The 17,507-nt window shown below is 46.0% G+C and overlaps 1 protein-coding gene across 1 annotated transcript in view; it reads left to right on the plus strand.

Annotated features, from left to right (window-relative positions):
• Nucleotides 1-17,507, plus strand: part of ttn.2 (titin, tandem duplicate 2) — a 256,838-nt gene that overhangs the window by 106,093 nt on the left and 133,238 nt on the right. The window contains exons 88-112 of the mRNA XM_061692635.1: nucleotides 49-105; nucleotides 170-217; nucleotides 334-873; nucleotides 981-1,370; nucleotides 1,479-1,574; nucleotides 2,353-2,451; nucleotides 4,556-4,633; nucleotides 4,784-5,524; nucleotides 5,650-5,703; nucleotides 10,590-10,655; nucleotides 10,753-10,839; nucleotides 10,957-11,040; nucleotides 11,200-11,244; nucleotides 11,380-13,005; nucleotides 13,320-13,364; nucleotides 13,444-13,842; nucleotides 13,951-14,229; nucleotides 14,304-14,573; nucleotides 14,644-14,783; nucleotides 14,858-14,984; nucleotides 15,795-16,061; nucleotides 16,141-16,407; nucleotides 16,533-16,796; nucleotides 17,091-17,230; nucleotides 17,361-17,487. Of these exons, the coding sequence (XP_061548619.1) occupies nucleotides 49-105; nucleotides 170-217; nucleotides 334-873; nucleotides 981-1,370; nucleotides 1,479-1,574; nucleotides 2,353-2,451; nucleotides 4,556-4,633; nucleotides 4,784-5,524; nucleotides 5,650-5,703; nucleotides 10,590-10,655; nucleotides 10,753-10,839; nucleotides 10,957-11,040; nucleotides 11,200-11,244; nucleotides 11,380-13,005; nucleotides 13,320-13,364; nucleotides 13,444-13,842; nucleotides 13,951-14,229; nucleotides 14,304-14,573; nucleotides 14,644-14,783; nucleotides 14,858-14,984; nucleotides 15,795-16,061; nucleotides 16,141-16,407; nucleotides 16,533-16,796; nucleotides 17,091-17,230; nucleotides 17,361-17,487 (6,336 nt within the window). The remainder of the gene's footprint in view (nucleotides 1-48; nucleotides 106-169; nucleotides 218-333; nucleotides 874-980; nucleotides 1,371-1,478; nucleotides 1,575-2,352; nucleotides 2,452-4,555; nucleotides 4,634-4,783; nucleotides 5,525-5,649; nucleotides 5,704-10,589; nucleotides 10,656-10,752; nucleotides 10,840-10,956; nucleotides 11,041-11,199; nucleotides 11,245-11,379; nucleotides 13,006-13,319; nucleotides 13,365-13,443; nucleotides 13,843-13,950; nucleotides 14,230-14,303; nucleotides 14,574-14,643; nucleotides 14,784-14,857; nucleotides 14,985-15,794; nucleotides 16,062-16,140; nucleotides 16,408-16,532; nucleotides 16,797-17,090; nucleotides 17,231-17,360; nucleotides 17,488-17,507) is intronic.

Below are 17,507 nucleotides of genomic sequence, written 5' to 3' on the forward strand. Positions count from 1 at the left end.
GAATCGACATTGTTAGCCACTAGGTGACTGACCATGTTGATGTCACAGTGACCAAAATGGCAGAGGAGGTTCCTGTGGAGAAGAAGACAGTTGCTCCGGTTAAAGGTATTTTGTTCTCTTTGATGACGACTTTGTGATCAGTCACTTATGTCTTTGACTGTCTCCAAAGAACCCGAAGATGTCGCAAAGCCGCCACCACCGCAGGAGCTGAAAAAAGGTACTTGTCCCTGCTTCCTGTTGCCTCTCACCTCTTTTGTTAGTTTTTCCTTGCGATGTGTTGCTGACATCTCTCCGAGCTCTTTTGCGCTAATTTATGTGTTGCCTACTCCGAAGACGAGCCGAAGTCTCGAGTACCGGCAGAGCCCAAAAAGCCTCCACCTGAAGTCAAGCTGGTGGTGCAGCCTGAGCCGGAGCCCGAAGTTAAGATGGTGGTGGAACCTGAGCTGGAGCCCAAAGTTAAGATGGTGGTGGAACCTGAGCTGGAGCCCAAAGTTAAGCCGGTGGAGAAGCCAGAGTTCGAGCTGGAGCCCAAAGTTAAGCCGGTGCAGAAGCCAGAGCCCAAGCAGGCGCTCAAAGTCAAGCCGGTAGCAAAGCCCAAGCCAGAGCCTGAGCCGACGCCTGAGCCAGCGCCCAAACTCAAGCCGGTGGAAAAGCCCAAGCCAGAGCCTGAGCAGGCGCCTGAGTCGATGCCCAAACTAAAGCCGGTCATGAAGCCCAAGCCAGAGCCCAAGCCAGAGCCCAAGCCAGAGCCCGAGCCAGCTCCCAAACTCAAACCAGTGGCTAAACCCGACCCGGAGCCCAAAGTCAAGCCGGTGGTGAAGCCCGAGCCGGAAGTTGAAGTGCCATTGAAGAAGCCAACTGCACTGCTCAAAGGTACTTGCTACCGTCTTCTCTGATCACTCTTTGTGTGTGTGTGTGTGTTTGTGTGTTAGTTTCTTGAATGGAAACCCATCTTTGAATGTCAAACATGTTGCTTTAAGTCTCCAAAGAACCAAAACCAGAACCTGTTAAGATTAAGCCCAAACCTGAAGTGCCAAAGGCAGAGCTTGTGGTGGAACCCAAACCAGAACATGTGGTGGTACCCAAACCGGAGCCTGTGGAGGCACCCAAACGAGAGCCTGTGGATGCACCCAAACCGGAGCCTGTGGTGGAACCCAAACCACCCAAACTGGAGCCTGTGGTGGGACCCAAACCAGAGCCTGTGGAGGTACCCACACCACCCAAACCAGAGCCTGTAGAGGTTCCCAAACCAGAGCCTGTGGAGGCACCCAAACCGGAGTCTGTGGTGAAAAAATCTGAAGTAGCAGAGCCCAGGGTGCCCGAAGTAGAACTACCAAAGGCCGAAGAACCAAAGGAACCTGCCCTGAAAGGTAAAAATCTTCCAGCTTTGGGCTTTTCTTCATCTTCTTAAGCCTCAACCTGGTCAGACGGTCTTCATTCTTTTATGCATTCTTATTGACCGAGCTCTTGTCTCAAAGTGCCAGAGAAACCAGTCAAGAAGGAGGCTGCTGTAGAAATGCAGAAGCCGCACAGAGAAGAAGAAACACCACTGAAGAAACCAGTGGTCACCAAAGGTATCTGAAGCTCAGCTGCAATCTTATGCTCCTCTGTACTTAATGTGCGGTTCATCAGGTTGTTTTGTTCTTAACGTGGTTCATCCTGTTTTCTGGTTCATCATGTTTTCTGGTTCATCATGTTTGATTATCATGTGTGGGTCTTCACATGTGGTTCTTCACGTGTGTTTTGTCATGTGAGGTTCTACGCATTTTGTTCTTCATTTGTTGTTCCTCATGTTTCGTTCTTCATTTGTGGTTCTTCATGTGTTGCTCACATGTGGTTTGTCATGTATGTTTTTTCATCTGTTTTTCATGTTCTTCATCATCCTGTGGTGTGGTTTGTCATGTTTTGTTCTTCACAGGTGGTTCTTCATGTTTGGTTTCTCATGTGTGGTTCTTTGTCTGTTGTTTATGTTCATCATCATGTTGTGTGGTTATGTTTTGTTCTTCACATGTGGTTTTTCATCTGTGATTAGTCCTGTTGTGTGGCTTGTCACTAGTCATTCTTCAGCTGTAGTTTGTCATGTTGTGTTGTTCTCCATGTATGGTTCTTCACATTATGTGGTTTGTCACATGTTGTTTTTCACCTTTGGTTTTATACATGCAGTCTGTGCGTTTCTTCATACGTGGTTTTTCACGTGTTTTTTTTTTTTTTTTTTTTTTACATGTAATTCCTCACATTTGTTTTTTCATATTGTGCGATTCTTCCATTGTGGTTCTTGTTGTTGTGCGGTTGTTCACACATTTTCTGCTCTTGGTCATTTTGTGATGCCGATCTCTTTGATATTCTTCCAAGTTCCTGCAGGAGAGGAGATAGCAGAAGAACCGAAACGAGCGAAGAAAGCTGAACCTGTTATGCTTCCTACTAAACAAGAGCCAGGAGAACCACAAAGAGGTACTTTGATGTTTGTCCTCACTTCTGTCGCCTGCAGAGGGTTCTGATACTGTGTAACATTTCTGTGCGCCAGCACGTTGTTCTGCTCTTCATGTAGTTTCCATGTTATTGTCTCAAACCTTCTTAAAGCTCTGAAAGATGCTCTTGTACTCCAAGACCAGCATATGGCTCCAAAACAACCTCAGAAGATGACCCGTGAGGTTGTCATGTCACAGAGTCTTCCACCTGACACTTTACATGATACAACTCAGGAGAATGTACCAGAGAAAACTCAAGATAAACCTGAGAAAGTACCAGAAAATGTGGCACAGAAGCTTCCTGGTAAGCGTGATGAAGTACCAGAGAAAGTATCAGAGAGGTTTCATGATAAACTTGATAAAGTACCAGAGAAGCTTCCTGGTATACCTAATGAAGTACCAGAGGGGCTTCATGGTAAACTAGATAAAGTACCAGATAAAGTAGCAGAAAAGCTTATTGCTAAGCCTGCTGAAGTTCCAGAGAAAGTACCAGAGATGTCTCATGATAAACCTGATAAAGTACCAGAGAAGCTTCCTGGTATACCTGATAAAGTACCAGAGAAAGTACAAGTGAGGCTTCATGCTAAACGTGAAAAAGTACCGGAGAAACTCAAAGATAAACCTGAGAGAGAACCAGAAAAGCTTTCTAGAAAAACAAATGAGAGCATACTTGAGAAACCTGATAATGTACTCAAGAAGCTTCATGATGAACCACACAATGAAGTATTAGAGAAGCTTCCTGATAAAACACATGAAAAAGTACAAGCGAAACGGCATGGAAGACCTGATAAAGTACCAGAGAAGCTTCCTGGTAAACCTGATACAGTACCAGAAAGGCTTCATGATAAACCACTTGAGATAGTACCAGAGAAGCTTCCTGAACAACCACAGGACAAAGTACTAGAGAAGCTTCCTGATAAAACTCATGAAAACGTACCAGAGAAGCTTCCCAATACATTTGATGCAATACCAGAGATGCTTCCTGATAAAACACATGACAAAGTATCAGTGAAACTTCATGATAAACCTGATAAAGTACCAGAGAAGGTTCGTGGAAAACCAGAAAATGTACCAGAGAAGGTACCAGAGAAAGTTCCTGATAGACCACATGACAAAGTACTAGAGAAGCTTCCTGATAAAACACATGAAAAAGTACAAGCGAAACGGCATGATAGACCTGATAATGTACCACAGAAGCTTCCTGGTAAACCTGAAACAGTACCAGAGAGGCTTCACGATAAACCACATGAGATAGTACCAGAGAAGCTTCCTGATCAACCACATGACAAAGTACGAGAGAAGCTTCCTGATAAAACACATGAAAAAGTACCAGAGAAGCTTCCCGATAAATTCAATACAAGACCAGAGAAGGTTCTCGATAAAACACTTGAGAAAGTATCAGTGAAACTTTATGATAAACCTGATAAAGTACCACAGAAGCTTTGTGGAAAACCAGAAAATGTACCAGAGAAGGTACCAGAGAAACCTGAGAAAGCACCAGTGGAACCTGATCAAGTACGAGAGAAACTTTCTGATAAACCTCAGAAAGTACCAAAGAAACTTGCTGATATACATCAGAAAGTACCTCAGAGTCTTCCGGATAAAAACCATGAGAAAGTTTCAGAGGTGTTTCCTCGGTTGGAAAATAAAGTTCTACCACATCAGAAAAGGGTGGAAGAAGTCCTGGTTAAAAAGGACACTGAGAAGCTTCCAGCAAAGCCACTAGAGGACAGAGTTCCTGAAAAAAAGCCTGTTAAGGCTCCCCCAAACATGTCTGAAGATGCTAGTGTTCCCCTCCTGATACCTGAGAAGGTTCCAAAGGAGCCAACAGATGCAATGTTTTCTGGGGCTGCCCGAGTCCAAAAGGAAGTAGCAGAAGACTCTGCCACAGGTACAGGGGAGACAAAAACTTCTTCTTTTGCATGCACATTTTGCGGAGCTGTTGTCTGGTAGAAAATGATGTGCTTCACCCTCTCCGAACAGCTGGAGAACTCTTGCTGACTCACCTCTCGTTTGTGCTTGCTTATTTGACTAATTAAATGTCTCGTCTCTTTCTTTTACAAATGTCTTGGATGACAAACTTGAAGGTTTAGAAATTCAAAAGACTGTCCAGATGCTACCTTCGGAGGTCGAACAAAAGAAGAAAGTCTCTCCTCCAGAAAAAGGTATCGGCAGGGGGACAGCTTCAAAACACCTCTTGAAGCGTCCAACGTCTGTTGTTGTTGTTATTGTTGTTGTTGCTCACACTTGATTGTCTTTGTGTTTTGTCGTCACTTCTTGGCGCTGCCGTATGATGCCCCATCTTGGTACCTCAGCGAGGTCAAGCAGGCTCGAGCAGCGACAGGAAATACATCACGTGACTGAGATGGTGTTTTTCACCGAGGAAGCTTGGTCTTATGAGGCCGAGCCAGAAGATCGAGCCCAAGTTTCATTCAAGAAAGCCTTGTCCCCGGCGGAACATGTGAATGTTTCGTTGCTTGAGACCCGGGTGAAACAGTCTAAGCCGAGAGGCAAGATATCTGTGACTGATAGGAAAGAGACTGCTGTGATAACCAAAAAAACAGAAGATCTTAAGAAAGAGCAGGAAGCTACTGAAGAAGTTACAGATGAGAGAAAAGACAAGAAGCAGGTAGTGGCAGTAAAGAAAGAAAGCAGGGCAGCAATCCAGAAAGAAACTAAGGAGAATAGCGTCAGAGTCTCGACGGTGAAAGAGGAAGTAGAAATAGAGGCAGCCTACGAAGACCGCATTGAGATCACTGCATCTTCTGCACAAGACAAACAAAGCCACAGACCAAAAGACAAGGTGGGAGAGGCCGACAAAGTCATAGCGAAAGATGAACATTCAGCGCTGAGCCAGGTAGCTGAGAAAAAGTGGGAGAAGACTCAACTGATTGAAGAAAAAAGTAAGGCAGAAGCAGAGGCCTTGGTGTCAGATATCCCGTCTCAGCAAATCCTTTTTCAAGTTTCTTGTGATAAAACCCCAGAAGAAGACTCAAGTGTTCGGATTCAAACTTTAAGAGAAAGCCAAGAGAAGGAAGACAAAGCGGCCACCAGAGGTACACCCAGGGGTCTTGACTTCAGCCTCATCCCCATCACTCTTTTTTTCCTCATTCTCTTTTGCCACTTAAGTCTTTCTTCTCTGAATAGTAACATCTTGTGTTTGACACTTGTCTTTTTAAAGAAGCTGACAAGTTTCCTGCTGTTGTGGAGATGCTGGAGAAAGAAGTCGAGAGAGGTAGAGCAGCAGCACGTCTGCCTTTGGGCTGACCAATTGCTGGTTGTCTTTTCTGTGTATTCTAACTAAGATGTGTATTGTCTCATCCTAATCTCTTGGCGCCGCCTAATGGTGCTTTCTCTTCACTATTCCCACAATTATCTTCCTCCCCTAAGTGTTTAAAAAAGGAAAACAGAGGGAGGCACTTTGGAGCAGCTTTCTGTCTGAGGAAGCCTCGGGCATTCAAGAAGAAGAACACGTAGACAAGAGCAGAGACTCCAATACAATCTCTAAACCCGGAGTTGGGAAATCTGTTACTGATGGTTCAGTGACCCCGAGCCTTCAAGAAACTACAGAAATCAGCCAAGGTTCAGGAGCCAAATTTAAGCAGAAACCTCCACAGGAAACCAGTGCGGCAGATACAATCAGACGAGACAAACCTGAAGTTAAATCAGCCAAGTTGGCCACTAAGCAATCGTCAGATAAACATTTACTCGCCAAGCAAGACGTGAAACCAATAAATTATATGCAGAGAGATGTAGCTGCTCAGAAACCAAGCGGGCACAAGGCATATTCCCTTTCACAAGGACGTCCTGAAATGAAGAGTAAGGAAGTAACTGGTTATCAGCGAAAGGTTTTAGCAGTAGGGAAATCAGAGGAAACTGTAAAAGTTGCAGACCATCAATCTGAGAAAGTTCTGAAACTAGCAGAACATGGAGGAGTGCACAGGGAGACCTCCGAAGGAACTGAGAGGAAGTTGGTAGTGTCCAACCATTTAGTGGTACCTCTCAAGCAGAAGGGCTCAGAAGATGTCACCTTCAAGTTCAGAGCTGCTGTAAAGGAAGAACCGCAAACCCATGCATCATCAGAGATATCTCAAGATGACAAAATCCTGATGTTAAACAAAGTTAAAGATGGCTACACCCAATCAATGGTTATCACAAGTGACTGCTGTAAAGTTCTAGACATTGGAGCCTCAAGTGAAGACCTTGAAAGACATACAATATTAATCAAACGTGAGGAAGAACCCGCCACGGAGATACAGCAGCTAACCATCAGTCCTCTCAAAAATACAGAGGTGACTCCTTTTAGGGAGGCTGAGATAGAATTCTTAGACCCTGAACAAATGAAACCATCAAACCTCAAAATGCCTGAATATTCAACACCCAAAAAACCTCCATCAGTTTTGTTGGCCAACACAGTTGCAAGGAAACTGACTTCTCGCACTGAATACCGAAGAAAACCTGCTAAGATTGAACCAGAGGCGAGTCAGTCAGCAGAGTCATTTGTTCCCTTCTCAGAGGGCATCTGCAAACCTGTAGATGAGCATGAGTGTTTCTTTCACACAGACTTGACTTCCTCAAAGGTACAACGTGGAGTGTCAACTGGAAGTGTAGTCGCTACTCACCAAGCCCCACTGGTGGTGATTCCAGGTGAAGAACTGACTCCTGATGTTGAGAAGACACAAAAGGCTGAAGAACTAACAGAAGAACTTTTTGACTCACAGATTACTGAATGTAAACCAGAACTGGAAGAGGAAGTTGATGCCGCCGTCATGACGTCACCTGCAGGAGTAGCCACAGATGCTGAGCCTGTTGTTGTTGTTACGACAATTCCAGGGGTGTACACTGGACTGGAGATGCTTGAAGAGGTGGCTTCTGTACTGGACAAGAGCAAAAAGGCAGACCAATCTCAAGAAAAGAAAAGAAGACAGGAAAACAATGGAATAAAGAGCTTTGTTTCACCTAAAGAAAGAAAGAACAAGGTATGTCCACGTCTACCAGAACAATATATCCAGGTACTTGGGCAACAGGATCTGATAAATGCTGAAGCAGACCAAAACAGCCAACAGTTTTCCTCTGCAGAGATGAAAAGCTCCAAGTCCAAGAAGTCCGAGGATGACCTGAGGATGGTCAAAGTTAGGGGTGTAAAAGAAGAGACCATTAGTCCACTGGATGGGAAAAACAAACTAGTGGAAAGAAGAGCAGCTGTGATGGAGGTGGTGACTCCTTCATCACTGGTTGTTGAGGGTGCAAGCATTAAATCAGACACTTTGCAGAGATTCATCAGCCCTAATGTGACAAGTCAGGAACTTGCGTCAAGACAAGAACTCATCCATGAGCCAGGAGAGCTTTTGGAAATTACACAAGGGCTAGAGACAATTAGAGAAGGCCAGGCATCATCTAAGACCTTAACAATTGAAGACCACATTGGAGGTGAAAAAGAAAGAGCTAGTCCCAATACAGAGGAGGTAGGTCAGTGTCTGGAAAACTTTCAGGGCAAAACTAGAAAAGATCTGCTAAGTTCTGTACTCAGAACAACCACTGAAGTCCAGGCCACTGTGTTTCCAAAAATAAAGATGGTAAAAGCAAAGACACTAGAGGATAAACATGCTTCCAAGCCAGTGAGGGCCTCCGTGAGGGAAGAAGCTGCTGAAACCTCCCAGATGTCAGTCGAATTCAGATTAAGATCCCTGAAAGAGAAAAGACAGAGTTTAAGCAAAGTCAAACACATTTCTATTGAAGAAACACGGGCTGATACCTCTGTGGTTCAGGGTCAATATGATCATGTTTCAGAAATAAAACTAAAAGAATCTGACAGAGATCTTTCAACAGTGGTAGCCAGAGATGTTGAAGCTACAGAACATCAAACAGGAGTCCTTAAATCCCGAGCCCTTCAAAGACTACGAGAACCCAAACAAGTTTCCAACATCACCTTGTGGAGAAATAACGTTTTTGATTCTAGACAGTCCTGTACTTTGACTGAAGAACCAAAACATCAGGAGGTGAAACTTACATCTCCAGACACTGTGAAAACTGATACAGTCAAAGACCAATTCAAAGACCTTCCTCAGAGCTTGATACAAGCAGAGGTGAAGCACCAGATGAAAAGGGAGTCTTCCAAGACACCGGTGATAGATGTTGTATGTCAGAGAGAAGTGAACAGAGAAGGAGGAACACAGTTTGATAGTCCACCAAGTCATGGGACACCAGAGAGTCTTGTCCAAGGTAACACAGCATGGGAAGACCCAAACTCCAAAACCAGAAGACAAACTTTAGTTCAAGTGGAGCCAGAAGAGCAGAAACGTGCATCCCCAGGAGCGCTGAAAACCAGAACAGTCAAAGATGTTACTCACACCTTGATGCAAGCAGAACTGAAGCAAAAGATGGAAAGAACATCTTCCATCAAAACAGTTTTAGACATTAAAAGTAAGGGAGAAGGGATCAGAGAAGGAGTTGGAACACCTGAGAGTCTCATCCAAGGTTTCAAATCCAAAGACCAAACTTCCAAAGTCATGGGACAAAAGTTAGATCAGTTGGAACCGGAGGAGCTGATACGTACATCTCCAGACACCGTGGTAACTGATACAGTCACAGACCTCATAGTTCCTCAGCCTCAAGATTCTCATAGCTTGATGCAAGCAGAACTGAAAAAGTTGGTGAAAAAAACATTTTCCAGGAAACCGTTGATGGACTTTTTAAGTCAGGCAGAAGTTATCAGCAAAGAAGGCGAAACACCCATGAGTCTTGTCCAAGGTTTCACATCCCAGGGAGACTCAACTTCTGATGTCAGGAGACAAAATTTGGATAAAGTGGAACAGGAGGAACTGAGATGTTTGTCTCGAAATGCCCTGAAAAAAGATACAATCAAAGATGTTCCTCATAGCTTGACGCAAGAAGAACTGAAACAACTGACGAAAAGAGTGTCTTCCCTGAAACCACCGCATATTAAAAGTCAGAGAGAAGTGATCAGAGAAGAAGGAGCAACACAATTAGCTACCAGAGAGACACCAGAGAGTCTTATCCAAAGTTTTACATCCAAGGAAGACCCAACTTCCAAAATCAGGAGACAAAAGTTAAATCAAGTGGAGCTGAAATGTATGTCTCCAGAAGATCTGAAAACGGATACAGGCCTTATATTTCTTCAACTTCAAGTTCCATATAGTTTGACACAAGCAGAACTGAAGCAGCCGATGGAAAGAAGTTCTTTCACGACACCTTTGATGGATATTGTAAGTCAGAGAGAAATTATCAGAGGACAGAAAAATTGTCAACAAAATCGGAGTCCACCTGATAATCTTGTCCAAGATTACACGTCACAGGATGACACAATTTCCAAAGTCACGGGACAAAAGTTAGATCAAGTGGAACAGGAGGATCTGAAACATGAAGTATTACTGGTGACAGATACCAGTAAAGCAGATCTAAAGTGCGTTCAGGGAGTTGTATATGTTAAGACTGAAGCCAACAATGAAGAAAAACTGCAAGCAGCTTCTGTTGAGGTAAAAAGACCAGATGAAAGCTATGAAGTTGAAGTAACACCTAAAGACCTGTCAGGGCAGCAGAAACTTGTGTCAACTGAGGATGCAGTGAAAGGAGATATTTTCAGCAGAGATTGTGCGAAAAGAGTAAAACAAGAGTCAAAAGAGCAGAGGAAAGTTTATTCATGTGACAAAGATGAGTCAGAAAGTGAGATTAGTTTGATGGCCTCAGTCCGAGAACTGTCAGTAACAGATGAACCCAAACCAGCTCTGGGGGGAAGAGCTCCTTGGCAGACTACAGCCAGTGAAGAAAACGGACTTTCTTCTCAAAATGTCTACAGAGGTATCAAGAGAAATGTGTGGAGTGTCACAAGTCATTGTCCAGCACTTCGCCATCTCACTGGCAGACATCGCTTGAGGATCTCATGTCATGTCACCCATTTTCTTTGGGCACAAACAACCGTCCTCCTGTCAAGCCAGAAACTTTAATGTCGCCTCTTCTAATTCAGCACGTCTTACATCACACTTTGTTCCAAACCAAGCACATTAACCTCTTCAGTCCCTGTCTGCCCGTCTGTCTGTCTTTTTGTTGTTCTTGGCGTCGGCTGCGTGGACGCTTTGACTGTCTTTTCATTTCACTTCCAAGCTTCAGTGGAGGAGGCGCGACCGCTAGTCAAGGAACCTGCAGCCAAGCCCGCTGTTCCTCCAGAAGGTAGAAACTTCTTTGAATGTCTCACTTAAGCACTTGACAGGATTTTCAGGTAGACTGGTTAAGACACAAATCTTGGTTTTGACTTTGACTTACCTAGTACTTGAAGAGCGCAAAGCACCTGCACCAGTTGAAGTAAAAAAGTCAGACGATGATGAACAGCTGGAAAAAACAATGACCAAGCAAGGTATCAAATACCTCTTGTTATGCTCTTGAGGTGGCTCCTCAATAATAACACTTTCTCTGCTCGTTTTGCTGTCTCTCTTTTTCGTTTTCTTTTTTTTTTTTTTTTTCACTGTTGAAGCAGTCAAGCTTGTTGTAAAGGCTGAAGAGCCAACCAAGATCGTTGTGGAAGAAGAAAAACCTGTGAAAGTGGCTTCTGTGACAGGTAGTTTATTGGACCACTGGAAAGGGTCTTCGTTTTTGGTGTTGTACTTGATGTTGTCTGGATTGTTGGAGTTCAGAATGCTTTTATCCAGGCCTTTAAGGTCCTCAGTCCAATATTTGCACAAATAAATGATCTGATAACAACCTTTTCAACCTTTAGATGAAACAAAAGGACCAGTTCAAGCACCAGCAGGAGTCCAGAAAGGTATGAACTACGCTCACTACACTTTTAGAATCACACATTTTCTTGTTTCTACGCAGTCTTTGTGTCTTGAGTTCACTGTCTGATATGTTGTCTGTCTGTATCGAATTCTGGTAACTTCAACCTGTGCTGCCTCAGAACAAGCTGTGCTCAAAAAAGGTAAAGTTCCTACGGAAGAGGCAGGGACGTTTGAGCTTCCGACTCTGAGGAAAACCACTCCGATCACAAGGGAAGAAGTGGAGCAAGAGCTGGAAAAGGTCCAACTCAAGAAGATTCCATCCGTATCACCCAAAGAGACTGAGAATGAGCAGAAACTTCGGGAGGCAACCAGGACAACGCAAGTTGACATTATCGAGATGGTGCATGAAGAACACACAGCTGAGATGATGGTTACAACCAGGAGGTCTGTAGAGGAGAGGACACCAAGTAACAAAGCAAAGGTGGAGAAAAAGCAGGATATTCCAAAACAGAAAGAAGAGGAAGAAAAAGCAGATACCAAGACTAAATGGAGCCGTCAGAAAGGAACTCCAAAAGCTGATAAACCAGAGGAAACCATTTCGTGGAAGAAATCTCCCAAAGCTCCAAAGGAGGAGGAACCAGCCCCTCCTACTACCACCTTGAAAAAAGTGAAAAAACTGCCTTCCGATAAAGAAGAACCTGAACCTGTCAAATTAAAACCCTTTGACAAGCCAGTTAAAGCTACTGAGGAGCCAAAGAAAGTTAAAGATGATGCACCAGACAGGGACACTGAAGCTCTCCAGAAGGGAGAGAGGATACCCAGAGAGACAGCGGTCATGGAAGCCCCAAAGAAACCACAGAAAGTTCCAGCAGAGGTAAAGGGGCCCCCTGCAAAAGTGCTAAAGCCAGTACCCAAGGAAAAACCTGAGGAAGAAAAACCTAAAGCACCAGCAAAGTTGAAGAAAACACCAATAGTACAGCCAGAGCCAGAACCAGAAAAGGTAAAGCTCAAGCCTTTTTCTCGCCCTTCTAAAGAAGCTGTTGAACCCGAGAAGAAGCCATCAGAGGTTGAAGAGAAGAAGCCATCAGAGGTTGAAGAGAACAAACCAACAGAATACCTGTTCCAGCAACGCGTTTCTCCAGACGACAAACCAGGGGAGAAAGTGTCGGATGCTACACCAGAGAAACTTGAGACCCCTAGAGCAGAGGAGAAAAAGTCTCAGAAGCTGAAGGAGCCTGAGCCAGTTCCAGCAAAAAAGATTCCTTCCCATGTGCCATCTCCTTCAAAGAAAGCGGATCAAGTTCCAGAGGAGCCTAAACCAGTGCAGCTAAGAAAGGGAGTCACACCCAAAGACCAAAGAGAGGTGGCTTTGACACCTTTAGAGGAGATCAAGAAACTTCAGTTGAAAAAGACACCATCACCAAAAGTTGAGAAGACTAAAGAAGATGAAAAGATTCCTGGTGCCGATAAACTTAAAAAGACTCCGAAAACAGTTTCACCTAAAGACTCCCCAGAAGCGGTCACTCTAAAAAAACTACCCAAGATGCCCTCGCTAGAAGATCTAGAAGTGGCAAAGCCTCCAAAAGAAAAGATTCCCGTAGTGGTGGAAATTTCTCCTGGAGCGGTAGAGATGAAAAAAGTCGCCACCCAGCCAGAGGAAGAGGTCTTTGAGGAGGACTTTGGGTTGGATGACGAGGCAGAGCCGGAGGAGGAAGAGGCCTGGGGCTGGGAACTGGTTCCTGATGAAGACTGGGAAGGTGAAGGGGAGGAGGGTGCTCTGGAGATGCCGGGGGCAACCAGGAGAGGTGAGACTTCGGAGGCGAGATGACCGCAGAAAGAGCCACCCTTCATGCACGGAATAATCTCAACTCATTGCCATGGTCATGCCTCCATCTTCATACCGCTCACACTCCAGACCACTTTTTGGTGGTCTTCAACCTCACTGGTCATGTTTTGATGTCATTCCTGTCCACTTGTCATCACGGTGTCATACTTTATTTGATTTTGCTACGTTGCACGGCATTAATTCACTTTCATTTCTCCACATTCATTATCATCCACTGAAACCATATAAGATTATATTGTGTGCAACAGGCTCATGTCTTGTGTTTCTGAACAGAGGGACAACCAGCAGAGGAAGCAGAAAGAGGAAGAGCCCTCAAACGTGAGTGTTGTTTTTGACTGAATTTAATAAGAAAGATCGGCCCCGCCTGAAAGTATTTTTCCTTTCATTTTTCTTTCAGCCAAGCTGACGCCGTCGCCTGGTGAAGGCAGAGGACGTGGCCTCAGACCTGCCGGAAGAGGCACTCCTCCACCTCCAGAGGAGGCTTTTGGAGGGTACAAGCTCAAAGCCGTGCCACTCAAGTTCATCAAGAAGCTGGAGGACATAGTGCTGCAGGAGGCCGAGTCCATCGGTTCTTCGGCTGTGTTTGAGTGCCAGGTGTCGCCATCCACTGCTGTCACATCGTGGATGAAAGACAGTAGCAACCTGCGCGAGAGCCCTAAACACAAGTTCACCTCTGACGGCAAAGATCGTAAGTTGATGGTCAAAGACGTGCAGCTGTCGGACACCGGAGAATACACCTGTGTTGCCAAGAACGCTGGCAAGGAAATCAACTGTACCGCCAAGCTCATTGTTGAAGGTGTGTAGTTGCTCCCCGCTGTTCATCCTATTCTGAGTAGATCTTTGAGTGCAGGCTAGCCACGGAATCTGTTGGGACCTCACCTGAGTCTCTCCTTCTCATCTCCAGAGCTCCCTGTAAAATGGACCAAGGAGTTGGAGCCGGAGATGTCGGCCGTGAAGGGTCAGCCGCTCTACATGACCTGTGAGCTAAACAAGGAGAGGGACGTGGTATGGAAGAAGAACGGCGAGGTCCTGAAGAAACAAGAAAACAAGTTCCAGATCAATATCATCGGCCTGGCGCACGCCGTGACCATCCAGTACACCAGTGAGGAGGATGCTGGTTGCTACTCATGTGAAGTGGCGAACCAAAATGAGTTGAAGACATTGACAAATGTGAAAGTGACGGGTAAGTATTTCAATTTCATCCTAGAGGCTCCCAGTCATAAACTGGATTCTGACTGTCTGGTCTGGATAAAACAGAGGTAATTAAGGATTGGATTGTAAAGCCTCTGAGGGACCAGCACGTGAAACCGAAGGCAAGTGCCACATTTAAGTGCGAGCTGTTTAAGGACACACCCAACTGGAAGTGGCTGAAAGGAGACAAGGAATTGACCCCCTCCGACAAGGTGGAGATCAACAAGGATGAGAAGGACCTGACGCTGACCATCAAGAACTGTCAGCCTGATGACGTGTCAGATTACTCCATGGAGGTGGAGGGACGCGTCTACTCTGCCAAACTTACGCTTGGAGGTTCTGGTCTTATTTGATTAATTTGCCATATTTTGTCATTTGGTTCATGTGATAAAATCTCTTCTCTCAGAGCGTGAGGCGGAGATCTTGAAGCCCCTGGCCAGTGTGGAGGTGTTTGAGAAGGAAGATGCTGCGTTTGAGACAGAAATATCTGAAGACGACATTCCAGGGCAGTGGAAGCTCAAAGGGGAGCCTCTGACGAGATCCCCGGTATGATGGACTAGATTCTTCTTCTTCTTGGTGTGTATAGATTCTTGGCTTTGGTAAACGTGTTCCTCCCCCAGACCTGCGACATCCAAATGGAACGTGGCGTGCGCCGACTCAAGCTTCAAAAGTGTCAACTGGACCAGGCGGGCGAGGTGTCATACCAGGCGCTGAACGCTGTTACAAGTGCAATGCTCACCGTGAAAGGTAAGCAGGTACTCGCGGGATTCTGGAAAGGAACTGCCACCATCACGGGTTGTTGCTTCCAAGTGGTTGCTGTACAGATAAAGGGTCTAAAGTCAAGAATCAAATAAATTAGTGGACTTTAGAACTGCGGCAAGGTCCCCGACTGGTTAGAGCGTCGGCCTCACAGTTCTGAGGGTTCAATCCCCGGCCCCGCCTGTGTGGAGTTTGCATGTTCTCCCTGTGCCTGCGTGGGTTTTCTCCGGGCACTCCGGTTTCCTCCCACATCCCAAAAACATGCATGGTAGGTTAATTGACAACTCTAAATTGCCCATAGGTGTGAATGTGAGTGCGAATGGTTGTTTATTTGTATGTGCCCTGCGATTGGCTGGCAACCATTTCATGGTGTACACCGCCTCCTGCACGACGATAGCTGGGATAGGCTCTAGCACGCCCGCGACCCTAGTGAGGAGAAGCGGCTCAGAAAATGGATGGATGGGTGGACTTAAGAACTTCATTTCCAGACAGGTTTGACAGTTGTATGGCATCTCTAAAAACAGAGAACGACTTCAGTTAACACCACACCCTCCCACTCCCGCCTCCCCCGGTCCCTGTTCTTGTTTTTTTCTGTCTACTTTTGTTTGTTTGCCGTTCCATCTGGACCTAAAACACATTCAGTGATGTCTGTAGTGTGGTTTTATGTTCCTCTGTCACTTTTGTTTCTCAAGAGTGTCCTTAGGTGACAAATTGGCAGCTGTGTGACAGCCGTTCACCGCCATAGCTAGTGTCGTGTGTTTGATGTGTCCACCTGTGTCACCTTCTGAACTTCTTTAGAAATCCCAATGGACTTTGTTGTACCGCTGAAGGACATTAGCGTGCCCGAAAAGAAACAGGCCAAATTCGAATGTGCCATCACCAGAGACGTCCCCAAGGTCATGTGGTACAGGGGCAGGGACATCATTACGCCAGATGCCAAATATGACATCATCGACGATTGTAAGAAGCACATGCTGGTCATCAACTCCTGCGAGTTTGACGATGAGGACGAGTACAGGATTGAGGTTTTGGGCAAAGAGTCCAAGGCGAGACTCACAGTGGAGGGTAAGTAGCGGATCCATGGCTTTGCAGTGACACTTGTGTCCTGCTCTGTGTCTTAACTGTTGTGACACTGCGGTTTTAGGTATCAGGCTCAAACTGATTTCACCGCTCAAGGACCAAACGGTGAAGGAGGGCAGCACAGTTCGCTTTGAGCTGGAGCTCTCACATGAAAATATTCCCCTCACCTGGTACAGGAACGATGATAAAATCCACCTGAGCCGAACGGTGCTCAAGCATGTGGATGGAAAGCGACACGTGCTGGAGATCAAGGACGTGACTCTGGACGATACTTGCCAGATCAAGGCTGAGGCCAAAGGAGTCTCCTCCATGGCCAACTTGACTGTCATAGGTAATGCTTCTTTTGTCCGTCCAGGGCACATATCAGCGTCCTCTTCCACCATCTTTGTGTCTGGATAGCGTACAGTCCCTGTCATGTAGGTTTTGTGTCATGAGTCTCCAACTGTCCCCTGGCAGAGGGAGATGCATACTTCACGGTCAAGCTGCAGGATTATACGGCAGTGGAGAAGGACAAGGTGGTCCTAGAATGTGAGCTCAACAAAGATGTCAAGGTAGTTTGGTACCACAACGAAGAAGAGGTGAAGGCCTCTAAGGTGGTTGCCATTAAGGCAGAGGGCAAACGCAGAATGCTGATCATCAGGAAAGTTGTGGACATGGACAAGGGACAGTACGTGTGCGACTGCGGAACGGACAAGACGACAGCAACCCTTCACATTGAAGGTAAAGTCCACAGTTTATTGTGGATGCTCATCAGCCCCCCCCCCCCCCCCCCCAATCATCCTTCCCACCCACCAATCTGCTACCATGCAGTTCTTGTGCTTTCCCATGGCACTATGCCCTCTAACACCATGCTTTGCAGCTTTTCCAACATACTCTAGGCTCCACTTCCTACCACTTCATTTTCTTTATCATCGCCACCTTCACACTACCTTTCACGCCGCTAACTTTCACGCCTCTACCTTTCACGCTGTGTTGCGAGTTTGTCACCAAGATGTGGCCTCTCTTCAATGCTAGCCCGCCACATCCGAGTGCTGCGACCGGTGTACGGCGTGGAGGTGTTTGAGGGCGAGACAGCTCGCTTTGAGGTGCAGCTGAGTGAGGACGAGGTGCATAGCAAGTGGAAACTCAAAGGCCAAGTCCTGAGTCCATCTCCCGTATGTGAACCGCCCGAGGTCTTGTCTTGTGTGTGCGTGTGTGTGTGTGTATATGTGTGTGTGTGTGTGGTGTGATATGGTGGTCGCGTTACCCCGATCGTTGTGCTGAGAAGTGTGTCGGGATCTACAGGACGTGGAGATGGTGGAGGATGGCGCTAAGCACACTCTTGTGCTGTATAACTGCAAGGTGCCTCAGACCGGCGAGGTTTCATTTAGCGCCGCAGACGCCAAGTGCTCTGCAAACCTGAAAGTAAAGGGTGAGCGTCAGCACCTCCTC

Source organism: Phycodurus eques, chromosome 12, assembly GCF_024500275.1.
Source record: "Phycodurus eques isolate BA_2022a chromosome 12, UOR_Pequ_1.1, whole genome shotgun sequence".
NCBI lineage: Eukaryota > Metazoa > Chordata > Actinopteri > Syngnathiformes > Syngnathidae > Phycodurus > Phycodurus eques.